The sequence below is a fragment of the Aquarana catesbeiana genome, linkage group LG09, assembly GCF_042186555.1.
Source record: "Aquarana catesbeiana isolate 2022-GZ linkage group LG09, ASM4218655v1, whole genome shotgun sequence".
In the NCBI taxonomy this organism is placed as follows: Eukaryota; Metazoa; Chordata; class Amphibia; order Anura; family Ranidae; genus Aquarana; species Aquarana catesbeiana.
Window position 1 is genome coordinate 206,272,376 of NC_133332.1, and position 25,078 is coordinate 206,297,453.

Genomic DNA, 25,078 nt, shown 5'->3' on the forward strand with positions numbered 1-25,078 from the left:
TTGCTGTTCACACGGCTGTTATACAAGTCGAAGCCTGTGCTCTGTTCGCACCTGTGCACTATGTGTTTTTAGGTTCAATTCATTAACCACTTAAGCCCTGGAATGTTTACCCCCTTCATGCATGACCTGGCCATTTTTTGCAAAATGGCACTGCATTACTTTAACTGACAATTGCGCAGTTTTGCAACACTGTACACAAATAAGATTGATGTCCTTTTTTTCCCCCCAAAATAGAGCTTCCTTTTGGTAGTATTTGATCACCTCTGCGTTTTTTATTTTTTGCGCTATAAACAAAAAAAAAAAAAAGAAAACACCAACAATTTTGATTAAAAAAAACAAACAATATTTTTTAATCTATCCTTTAACACATATCCACTAAAAAAAAAAAAAAAAAAAAAGAGAAAGAAAAATCCAATTTCTTCATCAGTTTAGGCCAATATATATTCTGCTACACATTTTTGGTAAAAAAATAAAAATAAAAAAAAGCCCAATAAGCGTATATTGATTGGTTTGCGCAAAAGTTAGAGTCTACAAACTATTTAATATTTTTGGAATTTCCCCCCCCTTCAGTCCACTATAAATGCTGCTGCCAGACTCATCCACCTTACAAACCGCACAGTGTCTGCTACCCCTCTCTGCCAATCCCTCCATTGGCTGCCACTTGCCCAATGAATTCAATTCAAAATACTAACAATAAGTTACAAAGCCATCCACAACTCTGCCCCCAGCTACATCACTAGCCTAGTCTCAAAATACCAACCTAATCGCCCTCCTCGTTCCTCCCAAGACCTCCTGCTCTCTAGCTCCCTCATCACCTCCTCCCATATCCGCCTCCAGGACTTCTCCCGAGCCTCGCCTCACCTCTGGAATTTGCTACCCCAATCTGTCAGAAGGTCTCCAAATTTGTCTACTTTTAGGCTATCCCTGAAAACCTTCCTCTTCAGAGAAGCCTATCCTGCCTCCATCTAACAACTGCACTGTTTTCTCCATTAGCTCATCCCCCACAGCTATTACCCTTTATATAACTTGACTCTCCCTCCTAGATTGTAAGCTCTAAGGAGCAGGGCTCTGATTCCCCCCTGTATGGAATTGTATTGTAATTGTACTGTCTGCCCTAATGTTGTAAAGCGCTGCGTAAACTGTCGGCGCTATATAAATCCTTTATAATAATAATAATAATAATAATATACACTGTAACTGTACTAATGACACTGGCAGAGAAGGGGTTAACATCAGGGGCGCTCCTAGGAAGTGCTTTCTAACCTGGGGGGGGATGTTGTGACTGGAGAAAAACAGAGATTCGTATTTCTGCTTAGCAGAAACACAAGATCTCCATCTTCCTCACCTCACAGAACGATGGTCTGCCTTGTTTACATAGGCAGACTGCTGTTCTGCCTCTCCTGTGAACGATCTCGGTGGGCGTCCTGTGTAAGTTCACCTTACAGATTTTTCTGTAAAGGTGAACTTACCCTTTAACCACTTGCCGACCAGCAGCTGCAGTTGAACTAACCCCTTGATCGCCCCCTAGTGTCAACCCCTTCCCTGCCAGTGACATTTTTACAGCAATCAATGCATTTTTATAGCACTGATCGCTGTATAAATTCCAGTGGTCCCAAAAATGTGTCAAAATTGTCCGTCATGTCTGCTATAATGTCGCAGTCCCGATAAAAATCACAGATTGCCGCCATTGCTAGTAAAAAATAAAAAAATTATAATAAAAATGCCACAAAACTTTCCCCTATTTTGTAGACGCTATAAATTTTGCGCAAACCAATCAATATACGCTTATTGCGATTTTTTTTTTTTTTTACCAAAAATATGCAGAGGAATACAAATCGGTCTAAACTGAGGAAAAAGTTTTTTTATATATTTTTGGGCGGTATTTATTATAGCAAAAAGTAAAAAATATTGCGTTTTTTCAAAATTGCGCTCTTCTTTTGTTTATAGCGCAAAAAATAAAAACCACCGAGGTGATCAAATACCACCAAAGGAAAGCTCTATTTGTGGGAAAAAAAGGACGTCAATTTTGTTTGGGTGCAACATCACATGACCACGCAATTGGCAGTTAAAATGACGCAGTGACAAATACCAAAAAGTGCACTGGTCAAGAAGGGGGTAAAATCTTCCAGGGCTGTAACGGTTAAAGAGGAACTGCAGTCTGCTCACATAATTTGTAATAAAAACATCTTTGCCATTCTGCAGCTTCCCTCCAACCACTTTGCATCTTATTTTATATATAATGTGATTCTGTACTTGCCAAATATGCTGCATAAAGCGCCCTCCATTGAGTCTGGCTGCAACCATTTTAACTGAGGGAAGCTGAAGCTGCTGACTGTTCACTTCCTTGATTTACACAGAGGCACACCTCCAGCTCTCATTGGCCCTCTTATGACTCATCTCCCCTCCCTTCCTGGCCAACTCTCACGAGAGAGAGCTGTGCATGATGTCATAAGCCCAGGCTTTTTACCAGACAAGAAAAAGGAAGTGGTCTGCATAAGGTATTTACTGGCAGAATAAAAATGTTTTCTCATTTATTCATTGACAGACACAGCCTTCTTTATTCAGAATGGGTTATATCGTCTCCGCATGAGTAGGACTTGGCAGAACAAAAAATAACCCCTGGCTACGCCCATGGGCTGTCCTCCATCAGTATATAACCTCCTTCCTGTTCTAGGTATTAAGTTTTTTTTTCTGCCTAGTCAGAAGTAAGGACCTAGTTCCCTGCTGGGATCTCTAGTCCTGAGAATTTTTTTGTTGATTGTTATTTTCTCTTTTTCCTGGATTTTTTCCGGAGAGATCTACAATCAACTGCTGGGCTGGGCGACGGGCTGGACGCTTGATTCAGTGGTCACCCCAGTCTGGCCAGTGAGCGCGTGCAGACCACAGCTACGTGCTAGGTCGGCCGCGACTTAGCCCCACTGGACAGGGGCTGGCCATGTGAGTTAACCATAAATAGATAAAAAACACAGCGCTCGCAAATAAATAAATTATATTGAAAACTAATTCATGTGTTGCAGCTGCTAGATGAAAAAAGTGCTAACACTTTGAAAATATATAAAAAACAAAAAGAATCTGCGCTGGCAACTCCCCAAGTGTATAATTGTGAGAAAGTGATATTTTAAATTTAATATCAAAAAACATATATACCATATGATGTTACACAGAACCACATTTAGTGGATATTATATGGAGATGTACCAAGAACTGTGCATAAAACTACCAAACTATGTGAATAAAAATAAATCGATAAACATAAATATTGTGATCTAAATCAATTCGTCCAAAAAACTCACTCTTGGACGCTATGCAACTAAAAAGTCACTAAACTGTTATAGAGATAATCCCATACATTTGTGAGTGACAATAAATTAATCTCTGGAGAATAAAGAATATGTGAATCAAAAGTCATAAATCATAACATAAAGTCTGTTAAATTAAACCGTTCCTTCACAGGATGACAATCTGCAGATTTCAAACTTGATTCATTCAAAATAATAGATTCCAAATAACAGATAAGGCTGATGCCGGTAATGCTTGAGAGGAGGCTTTTAGAAATCACAACCCTCGCATTCCATCAGAAAAAAGAAGAAGAGAAGACACATAGCATAAAACCTATGACACCGTGAGATCACCTGCGCATAAAAGCGCTACTCACGGAACCGATGTGCAGAGCAGGCATTCAGATAGTTTAGTCGGTGTTCGCTGCTGTACGGCGTGCGTTCCACCAACTCCAGGAAGTGATGTCACTGGTTCTCAGGTTTACAAGCGTGGGCAGGATGTTACGTCATTGACGTCATTGACGTAACATCCTGCCCACGCTTGTAAACCTGAGAACCAGTGACATCACTTCCTGGAGTTGGTGGAACGCACGCCGTACAGCAGCGAACACCGACTAAACTATCTGAATGCCTGCTCTGCACATCGGTTCCGTGAGTAGCGCTTTTATGCGCAGGTGATCTCACGGTGTCATAGGTTTTATGCTATGTGTCTTCTCTTCTTCTTTTTTCTGATGGAATGCGAGGGTTGTGATTTCTAAAAGCCTCCTCTCAAGCATTACCGGCATCAGCCTTATCTGTTATTTGGAATCTATTATTTTGAATGAATCAAGTTTGAAATCTGCAGATTGTCATCCTGTGAAGGAACGGTTTAATTTAACAGACTTTATGTTATGATTTATGACTTTTGATTCACATATTCTTTATTCTCCAGAGATTAATTTATTGTCACTCACAAATGTATGGGATTATCTCTATAACAGTTTAGTGACTTTTTAGTCGCATAGCGTCCAAGAGTGAGTTTTTTGGACGAATTGATTTAGATCACAATATTTATGTTTATCGATTTATTTTTAGTCACATAGTTTGGTAGTTTTATGCACAGTTCTTGGTACATCTCCATATAATATCCACTAAATGTGGTTCTGTGTAACATCATATGGTATATATGTTTTTTGATATTAAATTTAAAATATCACTTTCTCACAATTATACACTTGGGGAGTTGCCAGCGCAGATTCTTTTTGTTTTTTATACATGTGAGTTAACCGCTTAGCAACCGGCCCATAGCCGAATGACGGCTACAGGGCGGTTAATTAACCCCGGGAGGGCGTACTATGACGTCCTCCCAGAATCCCGCTCTGGCGAGCATCCGAGAACATCCGTAACCGCCTGGTCCAGAGGACCCAGCGCATCACGGTAAACGGCCGCTGATCACAGCTGTTTACCATGTGATCGCTCCATCAAATGACAGAGCGATCACATGAAAACAAACTGGTGTCATGTCATGACGCCGGTTCCTCCCTCCCCTCTGTGTACCGATCGGTACAGTATGAGAGGAGAGGGGGAGAGATCGGATGACAGCAGCACTGTGTGCTGGATCTGTAGTGCTCACAGCGCTGCTCTGTGACAAATGCAGTCACATCCAGCCATCCATCCATGCTCAGCCATCCCTGCAATACCCCGCAATACTCTGCCATACCCCGTAATACCCTGCCATACTCTGCAATACCCCGCAATACTCTGCAATACCCTGCCATAATCTGCCATACCCAGCCATAATCTGCCATACCCAGCCATAATCTGCCATACCCAGCCATACTCTGCCATACCCAGCCATACTCTGCCATACCCAGCCATACTCTGCCATACCCAGCCATACTCTGCCATACCCAGCCATACTCTGCCATACCCAGCCATACTCTGCCATACCCAGCCATACTCTCCCATACCCAGCCATACTCTCCCATACCCAGCCATACTCTCCCATACCCAGCCATACTCTGCCATACCCTGCCATACTCTGCCATACCCTGCCATACTCTGCCATACCCAGCCATACTCTGCCATACCCAGCCATACTCTGCCATACCCAGCCATACTCTCCCATACCCAGCCATACTCTCCCATACCCAGCCATACTCTCCCATACCCAGCCATACTCTGCCATACTCTGCAGTACCCAGCCATACTCTGCAGTACCCAGCCATACTCTGCAGTACCCAGCCATACTCTGCAATACCCAGCCATACGCTGCAATACCCAGCCATACTCTGCAATACCCAGCCATACTCTGCAATAACCAGCCATACCCTGCAATAACCAGCCATACTCTGCAATACCTGTTTTTTTATTTTATTTCAGGCTTCCCAGCCTAGAGGTGAGATGTGGGGTCTTATTGACCCCATATCTCACTGTAAAGAGGACCTGTCATGCCATATTCCTATTAGAAGGGATGTTTACATTCCTTGTATTAGGAATAAAAGTGATCAAAAAATTAATTTTTCGGAAAAAAGAATCAAATTAAAATAAATAAAGTAAAATGAACAATTAAAAAAAAAATGTAAAGCACTCCTGTCCCTGTGTGCTCGCATGCAGAAGCGAATGCATACGTAAGTTCCGCCCACATATGAAAACGGTGTTCAAACCACACATGTGAGTTTTTGCTGCGATCGGTAGAGTGAGAGCAATAATTGTGGCCCTAGACCTCCTCTATAACTCAAAACATGTAACCAGTAAAAAATTTTAAATCGTCGCCTATGGGGATCTTTAAGTAGCGAAGTTTGGCGCCATTCCACGAGCGTGTGCAATTTTAAAGGGTGACATGTTAGGTATCTATTTACTCTGCATAACTTCATCTTTCATATTATGGAAAAACATTGGGTTAACTTTACGGTTTTGTTTTTTTTTTAAAGCACAAAAAAACGCGTTCGAAAAATTGCTGCGCAAATACCGTGTGAGATAAAAAGTTGCAACGACTGCCATTGTATTCTCTAGGGTCTTTGCTAAAAAAAATATAATGTTTGGGGGTTCTATGTAATTTTCTAGCAATGATGATTTTTACACGTAGGAGAGAAATGTCAGATTTGGCCTGGGTGCTCCAGAACGCCTGAAGGTGCTCCGTGCATGTTGGGCCTCTGTATGTGGCCACGCTGTGTAAAAGTCTCACACATGTGGTATTGCCATACTTGGGAGTAAGAGCAGAATGTGTTTTGGGGTGTAATTTGTGGTATGCATATGCTGTGTGTGAGAAATAATCTGCTAATATGACAATTTTGTGAAAAAAAAAAATAATAATTGTGGGAAAAAATGACAACTTCAAAAAACTCATCATGCATCTTTCTAAATACCTTGGAATGTCTTCTTTCCAAAAAGGGGTAATTTGTGGGTATGTGTACTTTTCTGGCATTTTAGGGTCTCAAGAAATTAGATAGGCCGTCAGTACTTCAGGTGTGATCAATTTTCAGATATTGGCACCTGGCTTTTGGACTCTATAACTTTCACAAAGACCAAATAATATACACCGATTTGGGTTATTTTTACCAAAGATATGTAGCGGTATAAATTTTGGCCAAAATATATGAAGAAAAATTACTAATTTGCAAAATTTTATAACAGAAACGAAGAAAAATGCAGGGGCCTCGGTCGACATCCCATATGTGGACCTCGGGCGGGGGGGGTTCCAGTTGGTAGTCCCCTCTCCCTATGTTTTGTGGGGTAACTCTTAGGCATATAGCCTAGTTTATGGCACCCCTGCCCTACCCTCCCCACTCTGCCTCTGAGGACGTGGCCCACCTTGCGGGGTGGTGGCCACGCTTCCTATCTTGGCAGGGAGTGAGGACGACTGCAGTAGGGCACGAAAAAGCGCTGCTTGTCGCACTTATTGCATCTGTGCAGAAACCTTTCAAGATGGGGGATGCAGCGGTGGCTGCGGCGGAGAGCCAATACCTCATAAGCCGTCTTGCGTGGCGAAAGCGTTCCCTTTTTCCCTCTATCTTGACAATATTGTCCTTAAAGACTGGGAGGGTCTAGAGTGCATTTGTGTTTAAAAAAAAACAAAAAAAAAACGCTTGCTGTGAGGTACTGTTACCCATTTGGGAATTCCCCTGCCTTTGCTGCATTGCTGGACCCATGGTCTAGGCACTGCAGTATGTCAGCTACGCCTCTTGGCCGTAGTTCCCCTGGTGCTGAGCTTCTAAGGTCTCCTCAATGGTGCTTATACAGGTATTTTGGGGGTTACCCTGGATGTCAATACTTCCAAACCGCATTAAGGCCCTGATCTGCTTTGTGTGGGTACAGTAGGTCAGGATGAAGTCCGTTAGCACGGCAGTAGCACCCCCTCATCATGGGGACTAGTTTCTATTGACATCACGAATGCTTGTTTACGCATTCCGTTATGTGCCCGACTCCAGCACTTCCTCCGTTTTGCTGTGGGTGCAGCGCATGATCAGCGCATAGTCTGGCCATCACGCCATGAGTATTCGCGAGGTGTTGGCCCCGGATTGGACGTGGTTGCATCTGTGGAGGTTTGCGGTCCTAGCTGCCTGGACGATCTTCTTCTGCCATTCCTCGGCTACCCCAAGGGGCAATGTAGTTTCTATACAGACCTTGACTGATTTCAGTAGGTATCCATACTATCTGAAGTCTGCTTGGGCTCTTCCAGAACGTCGGATTATCTAAGCCCGAGCTTCAGCTCTGGCCAGCGTGGTTTTCTTCTCTTGGACAAACTCCAGATGTCCATAATGTGTTTTTTATTTTTCTGTCCGGCAGGTAGGCCCTCTGCGGACCTGCGTGTGGGTGTTGGGTCTGAGAGTTTCTACCTTTTTGAAACGATTCCATTTGTGCAGTTCCATACAAGCTCCCTTTGGGGGAGATCCTGGCATGAGACAAATGCCTGAGGTCTCGGGACAATCGGATTCAGCTGAGTTAGGGAACCAGGGCTCCCTGGTCTGGTGGCTCGCTCTCCGGTTCTTCGGCGGGATAAATCCTTTTTCCCCTTGTATTAAACAGGGTGATCACTGATGCTAGTCGGTCCAGGTAGGATGTCCTGGGACTGAGCTCTCAAAGTCATTGTACGCTGGTGGAATTCGGACTACCAGGTAATATCCTGGAACTTCGAGCAATTGGGCTAAGACTGGATCATGGACGGATCGACTTCGGGGGCTCCTGGTATGGTTCTAGTTGGACAAGGCACCCACGGTGGCTTATGCCCTTCGCCAGGGCGGGTCAAGTAGGCTGTGGCGGCCCTGGCTGTTGCCAGTATTCTCCGGTGGGCAGAACATTTCGTCCGGCCCTTTTCCGGTGTATGCATTCCAGGAATGGAATGCTGACAGGTGGATACCTCAGTTGGCAAGTGTTGGACCACGGATGGACCCTTTACTGGGCCGTGTTTCTTCAGGTCCCGCCGGGACACTCATGAGGTAGTTATCATTGTGTCCTGGTTCAACTGGACGGTGCCAAAGTTTCTGGTAAGGTCACGGGTTGCTCTGGCAGCTCTGGTGGCCCATGGGGCCAGTGACGTTTCCCTATGCCTTTCCTCCTCTCCAGCTTCTGTTGTGCCTTCTACACAGGATCATGGCTGTGGGGGTTCTGGTCATTCTATTATCCCTGGATGGGTCCAGTCAGTCTGGGTATGCCGACCGGGTGTGCCTGGTCGCCGGCGATCCTTGTCGACTGCCTCTCAGGAAGGATCTATGGTCCCAGGGCCGTTCTTCCATCCTGCCTTAGAGTCACTGGTTTTAACAGCCTGGCTGTGTTGAGCCAGGTGTGGCAGTTCCGACACTGCTGATGGCTAGGGAGTCCATCTTTTAGGAGGTTTTAACCTCCGGGTGTGGAGAGCGCATATATCCTGGTGTGAATCACCGGGCATTCATCCTTGTTCTTTCTAGGTGGCTCCAATTCCGACCCCCATTTACGGGTGGGTTAGCAGGAATGCGCCTCGAGTAACATCGAGGGCCAGGTGTCAGCCTGGATGGTCGTCTTCAACATCCCCTGGTCTCGCGCTCCCTGGTGCGTACCTTTATTCGAGGGGTTAGACGTCTGTTTCCACCGGTGCGTTTTTTTTTCTACCGCCAGGGGATCTGAACTTGGTGTTTTTCGGTTCTCCAGGAGCCGTTCTCTCTCTCAAAATATCGGGAGATTCCACTGCTTACTCTGTCTCGGAAGGTGGCCTCTTGGTGGCTTTCACCTCTGCTCACAGGGTATCGAAAAGGGTGGCGTAATCTTCTTGCTCACTTTACCCAGGTTTAGGCGGTGCTTTGCCTTTTCTATAATTCAGGCCTTGGGTTTCCATTTGAACAAGGACATTGTGTTCCTTTTCTTGTGTCCCTGGCAACACATCCCAAGGAATTTGCCTTATCTGCTCGGATGTGATTTGGGGGATTCGGTTGTATTTGCCAGCCACTGAGTCTTTTGGAGGTCAGGCTCTCTGTACTCACGGACAGGCCAAGAAAGGGGCTGTCTGCTTCTTCTGCGACCTTCTTCTGGATGGATCAGATAGATGATGACTCTGAGCTATTCTGTCAGCAATCGAGTTCCTGCTTTCCCTGTTATGGCGCATTCTTCTCTGTCGCCTAGTGCGTCTTGGGCCTTCTGTCTTCAAGCGTTCATGTCGCATTTTTCACAAGTTCTATGAAGTGGATGGGTTGGCATCTGCGGGTGCCTTTTTTGGCCACAAGTTATTTGTAGGCTGCTGTTAAGAGGGTCTAATCCCTCTTGAAGGGGTATCGTTCAGGTTGGGTTCCAGCTTGTCCTGTGTGAAGCTCCTGTTACCTGGTTGGCTTTTGTGTTAGCCTTGGGATTTTTCGCTGCCCCACCCCTCATGTTCAGCACTGCTTTGGGACGTCCATACCGTTCTGAATAAAGAAGGCTGTGTCTCTCAATGAACGAATGAGAAAATAGGATTTTTTACTTATCGTAAAATCCGTTTCTCTGAGTTCATTGACAGACACAGCACCCGCCCCTCTATGGAGTTTTTTGATACTTCTATTACTGCTTGCTACTAAACTGAATACTTAGAGCAGGGAGGGGGTTATACACTGACAGAGGACAGCCCATGGGTGTAGCCAGGGGTTGTTTTTTTGTTCTGCCTAGTCCTACTCATGCGGAGATGATATAACCCTACCGTTCTGAATAAAGAAGGCTGTGTCTGTAAATGAACTCAGAGAAATGAATTTTACGGTAAGTAAAAAATCCTATTTTACTATTCGAAGTTAAAACAACAAGTGCAGAAGATTTAATGGAAATATGGAAAAAAAGGACTGAAGTTCCACTTTAAGTGGTGTAAAAAAAAAAAAAAAAAAAAGTTCTGCATGCTGCATCTTTGATGCGCTTTCATCAAAACGCACATTCTATAGAGTTCAATGGTAACATACCTAAAACGCACTGAAGAGATGCGAACTGGCTCTAATGTACAAACATTTCCCACCAAACATCCCCTTATGTTTTTCATGCCTAAAGTACTTAGATCACTTTCAGACCGAATCATGTTTTTTTTTAATGATAAATTAATTTATTGCAGAACCCCAGTCACATTTCATTCCTTTTTGGATGGTGTAAGAAGATTTATCATCTCTGTCAGCTTTGTTGAAGTTCATCTCCACTTCCTGTTTCAGGGATAGTACAGGAAATCAGAAATCTCCTCAGACCCATTGACAGAGTACAGTTTTGATGCCTGTGTAGCGTCACATATGGCGACCCATTACATTTGGCTACCCGCTGGGCTGCGCATGTGCGACGCAGCCATATGCGTTCCAACACTGGCGATCTGCGCTTGCGCAGAATTTTGTGGCCACACCCCTGAGTCCAAGTTCAAGTCCCACCATCCAAGTGGACATAGAGGTAGATTATAATTATGCCGAGCGAAGCGTGGTGAGCGAAGCGAGCCCGCGAGGGGCCCTGTGGCAAAGTGGTCTTACAACAGTGTTGGAACGCATATGGCGTCGTTGCGCATGCGCACTCCAGCGGGTAGCAAGATATGACGGGTAGCCGAATGTGACCTGACACCTGTGTCCATGTTGAATCTGCCCGTGACACAACAGACTGTTGTTGTAATATGTTGGCCAATTTATGTATAATATTGTATTGGAGTGCCATGCTGACCAGAAATTCAGTTGCATTGTCCAACTGAATTTTAACATAGCAAGGGGACAGCTGAAAACCCTTTGATGTGTTAGTCTCATGCAAGTCTACCTAGGGGTGTGAGGTATGGGCTGTTAACCTAATTGAACATTTCAAAGGGTACATTGTTTAAAGGACCATAGAAGAAATATTTATTGATGGTAATTAGACTTGAGGGGGTAACAATGGGATCAAGGAGTGTTTTGGGTTGGCCTAGCAGAAACTCCCTCCTAGTGGACTAGTATTTCATGGAGGACATTCAAGCTGGCATTTAGTTTTGGAAGAGTACTTACATCATCATTATAATAATACCTAAATATTAATTATCAAACCCACTCTACATCATATCACCCACAATATTATACCCGATCACTACAACTGTGGGAGGCAAACTCAGGACACAGCAACAAAAACCTGCAGAAATACTTACCCTTCTTTATTCTAGTTAAAACTAGAAGCAAAGAAAAAAGTTTTTTTATTGGCATTCTCACATATATGCAACAGTGTGAGAAGAACAATTGTAACAGTTTAGTGATATATAATGCTTTTTGCAGTGAAATAATTATTTTAGAGGGCAATATATTAAACCAGGGACAATTGTGGAATTAGGCTACACTCACATTATGGCAGGCCGGGGGATGGACGCACAATTGCGTACATTCCTGATATGCAAGAGACATTCGCTGCTCTTTAGTAGACACAAATTCTTAATGGCACCCCACACAACAGCAAAACGCCCACATTTTCTCATGTGAAGTAATTAAAAAAAAAAAAAGGGTCCCCATGTTTCTGCAGGTAGGGAAGCCCATTGAAATGAATGGGCTGCTATACTAAAGAGGGACCATTGGGAGCTATTATTACATGCCAATCACCAGAGTGAGGGCACAGAACCCACAATGAGGTGACAACATACCTACAGAATGCAAAACTCACACAAACTCCAGTTACTGAGGGAGTACCAACAATACAAACTCAAAGAAAAAATATTGATACATAGGAGCAAAACAACAGCAAGGAAACACAATGCTTAAAAATGTGATCATTTCTAAGTTACCCCAGAAAACAGTGGCGATATCCAGGTCGGAAGCTGTATGGCAGAAAGGATGTGCCACCCTAGTTGTTTGCCTGTATGGTACAAGTGAAGGACATGGCTCAGTTTGTGGTCACTTTCCCTGACTGAACCAGTCCAGGTGAGATGATTGGCTGAAGTCATCAGCCCCAGAACCTGTAATGTCCTCATGTGGACACAGAGCTGCCTAATTGCAGCACAAGTCTGGAGGGGAGTGTAGACTTCATACACGGCCACACAAAACCATAGCTCCCAACTGTCCCTGATTTCGAGGGACTGTCCCTGATTTGGAGCAATGTCCCTCTGTCCCTCCTTCCTCCTCATTTGTCCCTCATTTTGGTCTTATCTATGTAGTTGTATATAAAATGCACTTTTTATCTTTCAAAAAGTGTTTCCCAGTGCTAAACCTTTCATCCAAATTCTAAATTGCTGCATTTGTAAATTTTAAAAGCAAATATAAAAGAATAGCAGTGGTTTAAAAAAAAGCTCTTTTAGATTTAATTAACCTTTTTCTTGGTTAATTCTCCTTTAAGGGGGTGTGACAGGGGGTGTGTCCTATGCCTACATACGTTTGCTAGTAGGTGTCCCTCATTCCCATCTCAAAATGTTGGGAGGTGTGCAAAACATATAAAATACACTAACCAAACGGGGCAGGAAATACAACTAAAGATTTTGCCTATACTTTTTCTTTGCTTTACTGTAAAGGCTCGTTTTACACTTGCTTCAAGACATGGTGTTTGACACACTTTTGTTTAACCACTTGCTTACTGGGCACTTAAACCCCCTTCCTGCCCAGGCCAATTTTCAGCTTTCAGCGCTGTCACGCTTTGAATTGAATTGCGCCGTCATGCTACAGTTTACCCAAATGAAATTTTTAGCATTTTTTTCACACAGATAGAGCTTTCTTTTGGTGGTATTTAATTGCTGCTGGGTTTTTTATTTTTTTGCTAAATAAAACAAAAAAAGACTGAAAATTTTGAAAAAAAAAAAGCAAAACTGTTTCACAGTTTGTTATAAGATTCTGAACAAAGGTAATTTTTCTCCTTTATTGATGTGCGCTGATGAGGCTGCACTGATGGGCACTGATAGACACTGATAAGGCGGCAAATGAGCACTAATAGGTGGCACTGATGAGGCAGCACTGATGGTTGGCACTGATAGGTGGCACAGATGAGTGGCACTGATAGGTGGCCTTGATGAGCTGCACTGATAGGTGGCACTGATGGGCACTAGTAGGTGACACTGATAGGCAACACTGATTATGAGACACTGATGGGCATTGATTGGCAGCATTGGTGGGCATTGATGGGTGGGACTATGGGCACTGGTAGGTGGCACTGTGGGCACTGGTGGGTACTGATAGGTGGCACAGTGGGCACTGGCAGCTGACACTGGTGGGCACAGAAAATGCAGCCGCGGCTTTCTGTGTGAGGGACTGATGTCCTTCTGACAGAAGCCGGTGATCAGCTTTTTTTTTTTCCTCATGCTGACAGCGTTAAGGGAAAAAAAATACAGATTACTGAGCTTCTGTTTACATCACGTGATCAGCCATCATTGGCTGACAGCTGATCATGTGGTAAGGGGCCGGGATCGACCCCTTATTCTGATCTGTGATCACCCGAGTCTCATAGACGCTGTGATCCCAGAGTGCGCGGCGCACGACCCGCAGGGATGCGCAGACAGCACTTGCTCGGGAGGACGTCCATGGACGCCCTCCCGGCAATTAGGATCCACACTGTAGCCGTCTTTCGGCTATAGCGTGGGCGGCAAGTAGTTAAAGCACTTTAAATGCCAAACAAAGCACCTGTCACTAAGACCCCTTTCACACTGGGGCGCTTTCCAGGCATTTTAGCACTAAAAATAACGCCTGAAAAGCACCTCTCAAGCCACTCCAGTGTGAAAGCCCGAGTGCTTTCACACTGGGGCGGTGCACTTGTCAGGGCTGGTGTGTTTTTGAAGGCAGCAAATATAAATCTTTTAGCAGCTTGTACATTTAAAACTAATATTCAGACATTTATATCATATGTATATTATGATTCATTGCCAGGCCAACCCCCACAAAACATTTTATTTTTGGGTGGACACTAATGGGTTGGACCACACTCATTGTAATCTCTCTCTCCTGTGATGGCCTTTTCCCTGTAGACTCTGTGTCTTATATAATAAAGGTGTCAGTCTCATTAGAGTAGGGTAATGCCAGCAGCTGCCTTTGTAATGCCATGGCAGGTGGCAGTGACTACACAAACCTTAAATCTTCTTGGGAGGACCTTGCCTTCAATCCAGAGCTGTCCTCCTTAGGTCTGCATCCGCAACAAACTCACTTTTATTTACCGATTTACTGCTCTAGTATTGACCGCACGCCAGTAGAAATCCTAATCAAATTATGGATGGCTCCTTCCCACATGCAGCTAAACGTTATCTGCAGCATCCTGTCTGTCCTCATTAATTGCTGGCCTACCCTTAACCCAATTCTCCAGGTATCTGTAGAACCTGGAAATGTTCTGTTTGTCTCTGCAATGGCTTCACGTAGAACAAAATTGAGTTAAGTCTAAAAAGATCTGGTGACAGAAGAGATGAGTCGCCAATGGAAGACGCAGATGTGACACTTAATATCATGCAGGTCACCTCTCTGCTCCTGCCTTTTTTATATCCAGCTGCTGAGACCAACAAAGATTATTCCCAGATGCTATCCCCCACCCCCACCCTGTAGAGAATATTCCTCACATCTCAATCAATCACTGCTGGTTTTCAATAATTAATGCTACTTGGGAGCCTTAATGAAATCTCAGTGATGATTTACTTACAAAGATATGAGCCATTTATACATCTTTGAAGACATAAACAGGGAAATAAATGTTGCAGCTTTTACAAAAAATCTCTTGTAAAAAACAAACAAACAAAATAAACAACACCATCTACATCAGGGCGGCTACCTTCTTCCCCTGATTCTATACATTTCTACTTTTTACACATGCTTTTACCGGCGTGTCATGTTTTTCAGATGCATTTTCCTGTGTTTTGAAGTGCATGTGTAGAGAGAAATTTTGTATAGAGTAGGAAAGCTTCTAGTTTTTATTGCTGTCTGCTTCCCTGTTAACTGCCAAAAAACACACACAAGAGGGCACAACGCCTCTTGCATTACCACCACACAATTTATTGAATTCCAAATAACAAATTGATTTGACAAACAAATAAAATCAACAGGCTTGTGACTCATATGACTGATATGAACAGACTGAAAAGCTAACGTGTTTCAGTAGTCAAGCCCTCTTCCTCAGGGCTCTGAGGAAGGGAGCTTGACTCCCGAAACGCGTTCGATTTTTAATCTGATGTTTTCATGATAGGACTCACCGCCCAAGGCTGAAGCATATGAGTTACAAACCTGTTGATTTTGTGAGTATCCATTTGTTGTTTGGCATTCAATAAATTGTGGTGCTAATGCACGAGGAGTTGTGCCCTCTTGTGTGTGTATTTTGCAGTTGACTAGCGATTTCCCAATCTGTGGAGGGCTGCAACTGAAGAAGCATTGCACACCTAATTATCTTATGGAGCACTATGGATGAGCACTGGAGTGTTTTTTTTTGCTGTTTCCCTGTTAGGTTATTCATCCTGGTGACCATTGTCATTGAGCCCTAAAGGTTATGGAAATCGTAAATTTTTTTGTGTTGTCACCAGAAAAAGAGAGGGAAGGTAGATCCTCTAATGGGGACACCTTTTCTGGTGACATCTAAGATTGGAATTTACCCCCACATTGAATGAAGGGTTTGTACATGTTTCCACACTATCCAAAAGAAAACATGGCTATACATACACTTAAAGACATACAAAAATGCATAATACAATAAACTTTTGAATTTGTCTCTTGGCACTTGTTGTCATTGGAGATTTGCCCTCACTTCCTGTCTAGTGAACAAAAAATTTCTCAAATGGAGTTCAGGATATCAATAAAATCTATTAGGGGTTCTATCCCTACCACTCTCAAAACTTAAAGGAAAACTTATTAGTGGCCATATACTATGAAAAAGAGCAATACACAACAATGCAAAACATGACGAAAACATAGTTTAAGAATTAAGATGTGTGCATGTTATGTACATTAGTGATAACAACACCAGGACAGAACTAACTTGTAACATTGTATTTTGCAGCCTGTGGTAAGTTGACCGGAATCAGTGAACCAGTCACAATGAAGGCATCTGGGTCCAGGTTTGGCTCATGGATGACTGACCCACTGGCACCAGAAGGAGATAACAGAGTAAGTAATGCATGTTTGCTGACTCAATCTAACTAGTCTTCCCAAATACCTGAACTATCAATTTGTCAATACGGAAAAGTACATGTCTACCACTAGGAACACTTTCATCTATCTCTGGAGTTAAAGTGCTATTAAACCCAAAAACAAACATTTAATAAAATTGCACCTAGCTAATTCTTATATTTGATGGCTGCATTTGCTTTCCTTAGGCTTTTTTACCCCATTTTTTTTCATCTGGTGATCCTGCCAGTAAGTGTTATTTTTCCATTAAAGCTGGGTACACACAAATTGAAAATCAGCCAGTTATATTAAGGCTGGGTTCACACTTATGCGAATTTCCCTGCATCCAATTCGCATAACAGGAGACTGTGATCAAATATCTCCGAGGCAGCTGTGGAGCAGATTGCACAGGGGTCATTTGCGTCTTTGGCTCCATTTCAGGTCTGAAATCAGGCAAAATTTCGAGCCTGATTCATCCCTGAAATGGAGAACAGGGACGCACCAGACCCCTGATGTGAGTTGCATACGAATTAAGTGTGAACCAGGGGTGTTGCTAGGTGGGAAAAAGACCAGGGGCTTCAACCCAAAGGTAAATTTGATCCCAGAACACCCCCACAACACCCCCTTCCGACATCAGAAGGGGGCGTGAAGATCAGCGCCAGGGAGCTTTAGCCGGCACTGGATTAAAGGTGAATTTAACACTAATTATAGCATTTTGATGGGGCGACACCTCTGGACCCCTTTACATTACACAGCCACCCCACACCACTGGGCGCCTTAACATTACACAGCACCCCCCTACACCTCTGGACCCCTTTACATTACACAGCACCCCCTACACCTCTGGACCCTTTGCATTACACAGCACCCCCTACACCTCTGGACCGCTTTGCATTACACAGCACCCCTACACTTCTGAACCCCTTTACATTACACAGCCACCCCACACCTCTGGGCCCCTTAACATTACACAGGGCCCCCCACACCTCTGGGCCCCTTAACATTACACAGGGCCCCCCCACACCTCTGGACCCATTTACATTACACAGCACCCACTACAACTCTGGACCCCTTTGCATTGCACAGCTCCACAACTCTTGAGCCCTTTACATTACACAGGGCCCCCACACCTCTGGACCCCTTTACATTACACAGGGCCCTCCCACACCTCTAGACCTCTTTTGGAATACACAGCCCCCCGCTGCCTCATAAGTGACAGGAACACCAAACTTGGTGGTGGAGCAAGGTTGCTTAACCCTTGGTACTGTCACAGGAGATAGACCTAGGTTCCTTAACCACTTCCATACCAGGCACTTTCTCCCCTTCCTCCCCAGGACAATTTTTAGATTCAGCGCTGTCGCACTTTAAATGACAATTGCGCGGTCATACAACACTGTACCCAAACTACATTTTTAGCATTTCCTTCCCACAAATAGAGTTTTCTTTTGGTGGTATTTGATCACCTCTGCGGTTTTTAATTTTTGCATTATAAACAAAAAAGACTGCCAATTAAAAAAAGCACTGATAGGTGGCGCTTATAGGCGGCACTGACAGCACTGGTAGGCGGCACTGATGGGCACTGGTAGGCGGCACTGATAGGTGGCACTGGATAGGCAGCATGATGAGGAGCTACTGACAGGCATTATTGAGTGGCACCGATTGGCACTTTGATGGGGTACTGACAGGCATTACTAATGGGGCACTGATTGGCACTTTTTTTGGGCACTGATTGGCACTGTTGTGGGCACTGACAGGCGTTTATTATGGGGACAGGCTGGCAGGTGTTGGGCACTGATAGGCAGCTGATAGGCACCTTTTGATGGGGGCTGTGCTGATAATGTGCTGATTATCAGCACAGACCCCCCTCTGACAGGGAGAGCTGCCGATCGGCTATTCCTGTCAGCGTGAACCGAGGAAAGCCATTTACTGGCACTTCCTGGTTCACGCCATGATCAGCTGTGATTGGTCACTGCTGATCACATGGTAAGAAGCCTCTGTCAGAGGCTTCATACCACGATCGGAGTTGCGGTGTGTCAGACTGACACACAGCACGGCGCGCGCTGGCTGTGTTATCCTGAGCATGTCATATGACGTCCGGTCAGGATATCACAACCACTTTGCTGCCATCATTCTGCTATATGGCAGGCGGCAAGTGGTTAATCCCTGGAAAAAAAAAATAGAATTACATATAATCCTACATAATACCTAAATGTGGGTAAAACCGCAATCTCCACTCCCTGCTATGGATATAATATACTTACACATCAACTTAAGGATTTAAAGGATAACAAGATCCAAGGATTGTTCAAAAAATAGGGCAAAGACATAAAAAGACACCCTTGGTGACACCCGACACATGTGCAGTCACCACACTGATTGCTAGCTCTGCTTTAAAGGGAAAGGTATTACATTTCTATCTAATTGTTAAATAAAATACAAATTTGTCGGTCTTTGAACTTCCAGCCCCGTGAAATAGCTTGCAAGTCTATATTTGGCCATTTACAAGTAGTGCTGATTTTTTTTTTACAAATTTGCTCATCACTGCCAGTCATGTGCAATTCCGAAGAGTTCTTATTCCTAAGTGCAGAGCCAACAAGCCAGGACAAAATTGGTTGATATAGGTTCTTGAACCTACTATAAATGTAAACCTTAACTGAAAGACATTCAGTTTACTAAAGCACTGTGTATCAAACAATTTCATTTATATTAAATAACTTGTTTCGCTTTAATGTTTGTTTCATCTCAGTGGTTCTTCTTCAACCTCTTTGTAGCTACTTTCTGTCTCCATGCATGTAGCCCTCTAATAGGCTTCCTAAAGGTGACATCAGTGGACCATGCCTGCATAATTTGTGTTTAAATGTCACTTGAAGTCTCTATGGGATACATATGTTTTCAGAGTGACTATATGGGGGTACTAAAGAGAGAAGGTTGCCGCTCCCAGACAAGAGTTCCATAGAATACATGCCCTAGCAGGGCACACAGGTGCAGGCTCTGCAGTGGATCAAAGAGCAAGAAAATAGTCCTGGACGGCCACACAACTATACAACACCTTTATTCAGGGTTAAAGATCCAAAAACAGTCAGTCCATACTGCACAAAGGAAGTGGCAAACACCTTACGCGTTTCACACCAAGGGTTGGTGCTTAGTCATAGCTAGCGTGGCATGGTTTGGCTTTGTATATATATATATATATATATATATATATATATATATATATAGGGGTAAATAGCCAATCAAGATAAATCTCCATTGAAATCACCTCCCCATACACAATCAAAACAACAATGAAGAAAACCTGCGGGGGAGAGCTCAGAGGCCGGCGCAAGCATGTGAAATCCTAACAAAGAATATTCACGGAATACCTCCCTCCAAGAAGACCTCTCGCCCAAGGTGCTGAAACATATAGAAAATGTATATTATCACATCAAAAACATGTGTAGATGAAAGTATGGACCAATAACATATTACATTACATTAAGTAAAATATAACTGATCATATCATATATTTCAAAAAATCATTGGTATGCACATCTAGAACTGGTATATGGGGGTAATACTCAGAAATAAGGACGGCATGCTATCACCCCATAACAGGAAATTATATGACTTCTGAAATTACAATAACATGTTTAATATATGAGAATTTACCAAACTGGGTTATATATACTTTAAATTATGAATTATTTTTGAAGCAGGTAGTTAGTCCCAAACATGGCTTTACCACATTAGCCTAAGGTTTTGTTATTCTTGACCCCCTTATTGTGTGCAAACTGTAGATATTCCACTGCGAGTGAGTTAACAGGCACTGTAAACACACAGCCACCCCGGACTGGGGATAATGGTACTGCAGGGAAATCTGCCACTGACATTTCAGTTTTAAATGTCATATGTTAATGTTTATGGAGAGAGGTGTGCATTCCTGCTAGGTATCACTGCAGGGGTGGGTGAAATTTGAAAAGATTTGGAGGAAATGCATTGACACAGAGAATTTTTTTTTTTTATTACCTTCATTACAAAATGTCAACGTCTCTTTAGTGTCCCTGATGTAAGTCAATGAAAATGTTGTCCTACAGAGCTAATGTTATGTATTGGTTTTGCAGGTCTGGTATATGGACGGCTATCACAATAACCGCTTCGTCCGGGAATACAAGTCAATGGAGGACTTCATGAACAGTGACAACTTTACCTCTCACCGTCTCCCCCATCCTTGGTCAGGGACAGGCCAGGTTGTATATAATGGATCTATATATTTTAACAAATTCCAAAGTCACATTATCATCCGTTTTGACTTAAAATCAGAGACAATTCTGAAAACGCGCAGCCTGGACTCTGCTGGGTACACAAATGTCTACCACTATGCATGGGGTGGCCAGTCAGACATTGACCTCATGGTAGATGAGAATGGGCTGTGGGTGGTTTATGCCACCAACCAAAATGCTGGTAACATAGTCATCAGCAAACTAGACCCCAATACTTTACAAATCCTAAAAACCTGGAATACAGGATACCCCAAAAGAAGTGCCGGGGAAGCCTTCATGATCTGTGGGACTCTATATGTCACCAACGGTTATTCCGGTGGCACCAAAGTGCACTACGCCTATCAGACGAACACCTCCAACTACGAATACATTGACATCCCATTTCAAAACAAGTATTCACACATCTCCATGTTGGACTACAATCCCAAGGATCGGGCTCTTTATGCCTGGAACAACGGCCACCAAGTTCTCTACAACGTCACCCTGTTCCATGTCATCCGCTCCGATGAATTGTAGCTAACTTTAGCTGTCATCAACTGACCAAGACAGTAGGACTGCACAAAACAGAGAACATTAACGGCTGCCAAAACTTTGCTGTCCTTCTGTAAGGTCGGTCTGGGTTGAATGGCTACCATGTTTCCTCATTATCATTATAATACAAAAACACCTGCAGATCTAGACAACTTTACATTTTACATAACAACGGAATCAAAATGTGCTGCACTTAAGATCCAAGAAAATATACTTTTGTTGTTAAAAAATAAAGCTATAATCATATAATAACAAGGCAGTGACTGTTGGCTATAATGGACAGCGCCCAACATCAAAGTTGTGGGATTTTTCTTGATGGAGAGCTTTTACTATTTGGAGACGAAGAACGCCCAGAACGATGACCATGGAACTCTAAGAACATTCTGGAATTAGTGTGAGATTGGGTATTTTCAAGAGAGAAACCTTATAATTACTTTTTCTAGAGTAAAAATAAAAATCTCTAAAGTTCAGAGACTCCACAAGTATTGCTATTACTAAAAAAAAAAAATAAAAAAAAAACACAAAAAACAAACAAAAAAAAACCTCTCCTAAATCGAGAAAAATTGAAGGTCTGTATTCTGGCTATAATGGTAGTTTGTCCATATTGTTTAAACTTATGTATCAGAAATTATCATGTATAATGTCTGTTGTACTCTGAAGTATTCAATTGTATTTGTCTGTTTCACGCGATGATTGTTGTTCAATCTGAAGTAGTTTGGATTTATTAAGAGCAATTCATTTTTTTCTGTAAAAATCTTTAAAAAAAAAAGGAAAATATTTATTACATATAATATATACATATGGATATATGATTAGAGAAAGATGTTTACCCGTCATAGTAACTATAGAACACAAAGACCTGGTGCGCTGTCTCTTGACCTAGGATGAAAAAGGCGCACCAGTCTTATACACAGAACTTAATCTATGACATGAAATAATTAGTATTAATCGAAAGCAGAAATTGGTAGATGTCTGTGGAAAAAGCCTCTAGATTCTTTGTACCCACTCTGAGTAATTGTATGAAAATATTAGAAAATAATTTTTTATTATCATGATTTCAGTCATCACAAAACAAAGAGACCTACCATACAGAGCGATTTGTACTATCCACAGCTATCTAAAGAATAATAAAACAAAATATTAGGATGTTCATATTTTATGTTTCGTTTTTCAAATTATACCAAAATGGAGGAAAAGCAGAGTAGAGGTCACAGCAGTAAAGCACAACATTTTCAAAATATTTTTGCCTTGTCTATTTGCCACTATACTTTTAATGGGTAAGGTATATTTTTTTGGATAATTCTAACACCAGCTCAGGATAATACTGACTGAAAAAGTGTCAATTGAATTTTATACAATTCAAATCATCAATCCAACAAAAGAAAGATTTATGTTATAGCTAGACTCAGTCATTGGTTTTCTATGTGCATTTGATATAGGGGTGTTTTCTGAATGTAGTTGGCTGGTGTGCATGAACATAGGTTGGGCCGCAGTGTGGACCTACAACAAGGGAGAAAAAACCATACTGCAGCTACCTACACATGTAGGTCATTAAACACCTCCCCATGCCAACAAACAACCTTCAGTAATAAAGCTAAGGACGCACTGCACAGAATGTTGGATGTGGCCAGAATGTGCAAACACTGGGAGGGTCTTAAAGGGGCATTTTAAACTAGAGTCTAACAGATATTAACAACACTCACCACATTCATTTGAAAGAAATTCATCTTTTCTATTAAATATATTTTTCAGGCAGCAACCAGGTAGTAATAACTTAGCAATCTTTGCACAAAAGGGGTCCCACACTACATAGGAGTCCTTCCTCAGATTAGAGTGTCCTCTTACATTAGTATCCGCTAGGATCAGAGTTCTGCTTTAGATCAGAATCTTCCCTCATATTAGAATCCTCCCTTGGATTAGCAGTCCCTCTGTAGATCAGACTCTTCCCTTACATAGGAATCCTCCCTTCAATTAGACTGCCATCATTTGGATCAAAATTCACCTTAGATCGGCATCCCCCTTGAGTGGGGACCAGAGTCCCTTTATCTTATCAAGCAGGAGCTGTTGGGATCAAATGAAGAACAAGCTGAAGTAGGGGGGTGGAGCAGCTCTGCACAGAGGAAGATTCGCCCAGCGTGCTAAAAAGGTGTATCATCGGTTACTAGGATACTGGTGGTCCTAGCAGCCAATGACAGCAAAAATGATGGGGGGGGGCCGGGTGTAGAAGTGGAGAGTGCAGGAATTCTTAATGTGTGCACTATGCGAGAGCACAGTGGGCCCATGTGCCTGGCACACATTGCACCCATTGAGGATACACCACTGATTTGATACTCCAATAGCAGGAATGCTACTATAACCCTGTAACTTGTCTGGTTATACTTTTACAGTTACTATTGGAACTGTTTCTACATCATTTACAAAAGTGCAGTTATCGTTTTACAGGGTGGGGGTGCAAGAACTGCTGAAGGAAATCAGAAACTACTCTAGTTGAAGTCATCTCCCGATTCCCTCAGCTGTCCAAAGAGGTGGACCCTGTTTGTCATTCTCCTGTGAGCAATGGCAAAAATATAATACTGTGCTAACAATCAAAAAATGTGTAAGCTGCGACTAGAGTGTTATACAGCACAATCAGATAAGTAGTAGAAAAAGTTGTGCTAATAATGTGATGAAGGCAACAAATAAATGCCTTAAAACCTCATAGAGGAATATAAATACAAATATAAACAATATTCAATGTGCAAAATGAATTATAAACAAGTGATAATCAATGTTAAAAAACAAATCTTAAAGAGCGCAGATAATGTCCATATAATCTGTGCGCAATAAACATTGATTAATTGAAGTCCATATACTGTGTATAACAAAAACCAAAAACCAAAAATTAGGACCAGAAAAAAGGACCAAAAAAGAAATATCCCCAAGTGACAAGTGAATAAGGCTCTTGCTGCAGTGAATGGGGTGCGTAGGGAGGGAGGAGGAGCTACGTCCTGACGACACCGCCATTTGAGTACCCGGAAGTTACGGGCTGTTCTGGAGCCAGCCGGCTTTCTATTTATGCCTATTTACAACTGCTGTTTGTAAGTGTATCTTTGGCTTTATTTTACTCAATAAATGTGAAGATTTTATGCTATGTGGAGCAATTTATCTTTTTCACGCTGACATACCCAACCCATCCTGCTGCGGTCTGTGGAGAGGGTTCCTGTGGACCTGATGACATCTAGTGCCTGTCTCTGAGATCCCGGGCTGGGGTTACAGCCATCTGCCAAGTGAGGTCTCCTATAATTAAGGGACCAACGTTCTCTGGTAAGAGGCAGCAGTTTTTTGGAGGTGGAGGTTTCATCTACGCACCCCATTGACTGCAGCAAGAGTCTTATTCACCTGTCACTTGGGGATATTTCTTTTTTGGTCCTTTTTTCTGGTCCTTCTTTTTGGTTTTTGGTTTTTGCTATACACAGTATATGGACTTCAATTAATCAATGTTTATTGCGCACAGATTATATGGACATTATCTGCGCTCTTTAAGATTTGTTTTTTAACATTGATTATCACTTGTTTATAATTCATTTTGCAC

The 25,078-nt window shown here is 42.8% G+C and overlaps 1 protein-coding gene across 3 annotated transcripts in view; it reads left to right on the forward strand.

Moving 5' to 3' along the window:
* OLFM1 (olfactomedin 1) overlaps positions 1-22,661 on the forward strand; it is a 104,644-nt gene extending 81,983 nt beyond the window's left edge. For all 3 annotated transcript variants that reach the window (XM_073599599.1, XM_073599598.1, XM_073599600.1), the window contains exons 5-6: positions 16,611-16,717; positions 20,818-22,661. In XM_073599599.1, coding sequence (XP_073455700.1) covers positions 16,611-16,717; positions 20,818-21,492 — 782 coding nt within the window. In that variant the 3' untranslated portion in view covers positions 21,493-22,661. The remainder of the gene's footprint in view (positions 1-16,610; positions 16,718-20,817) is intronic.
* The last annotated feature ends 2,417 nt before the right edge of the window (positions 22,662-25,078 follow it).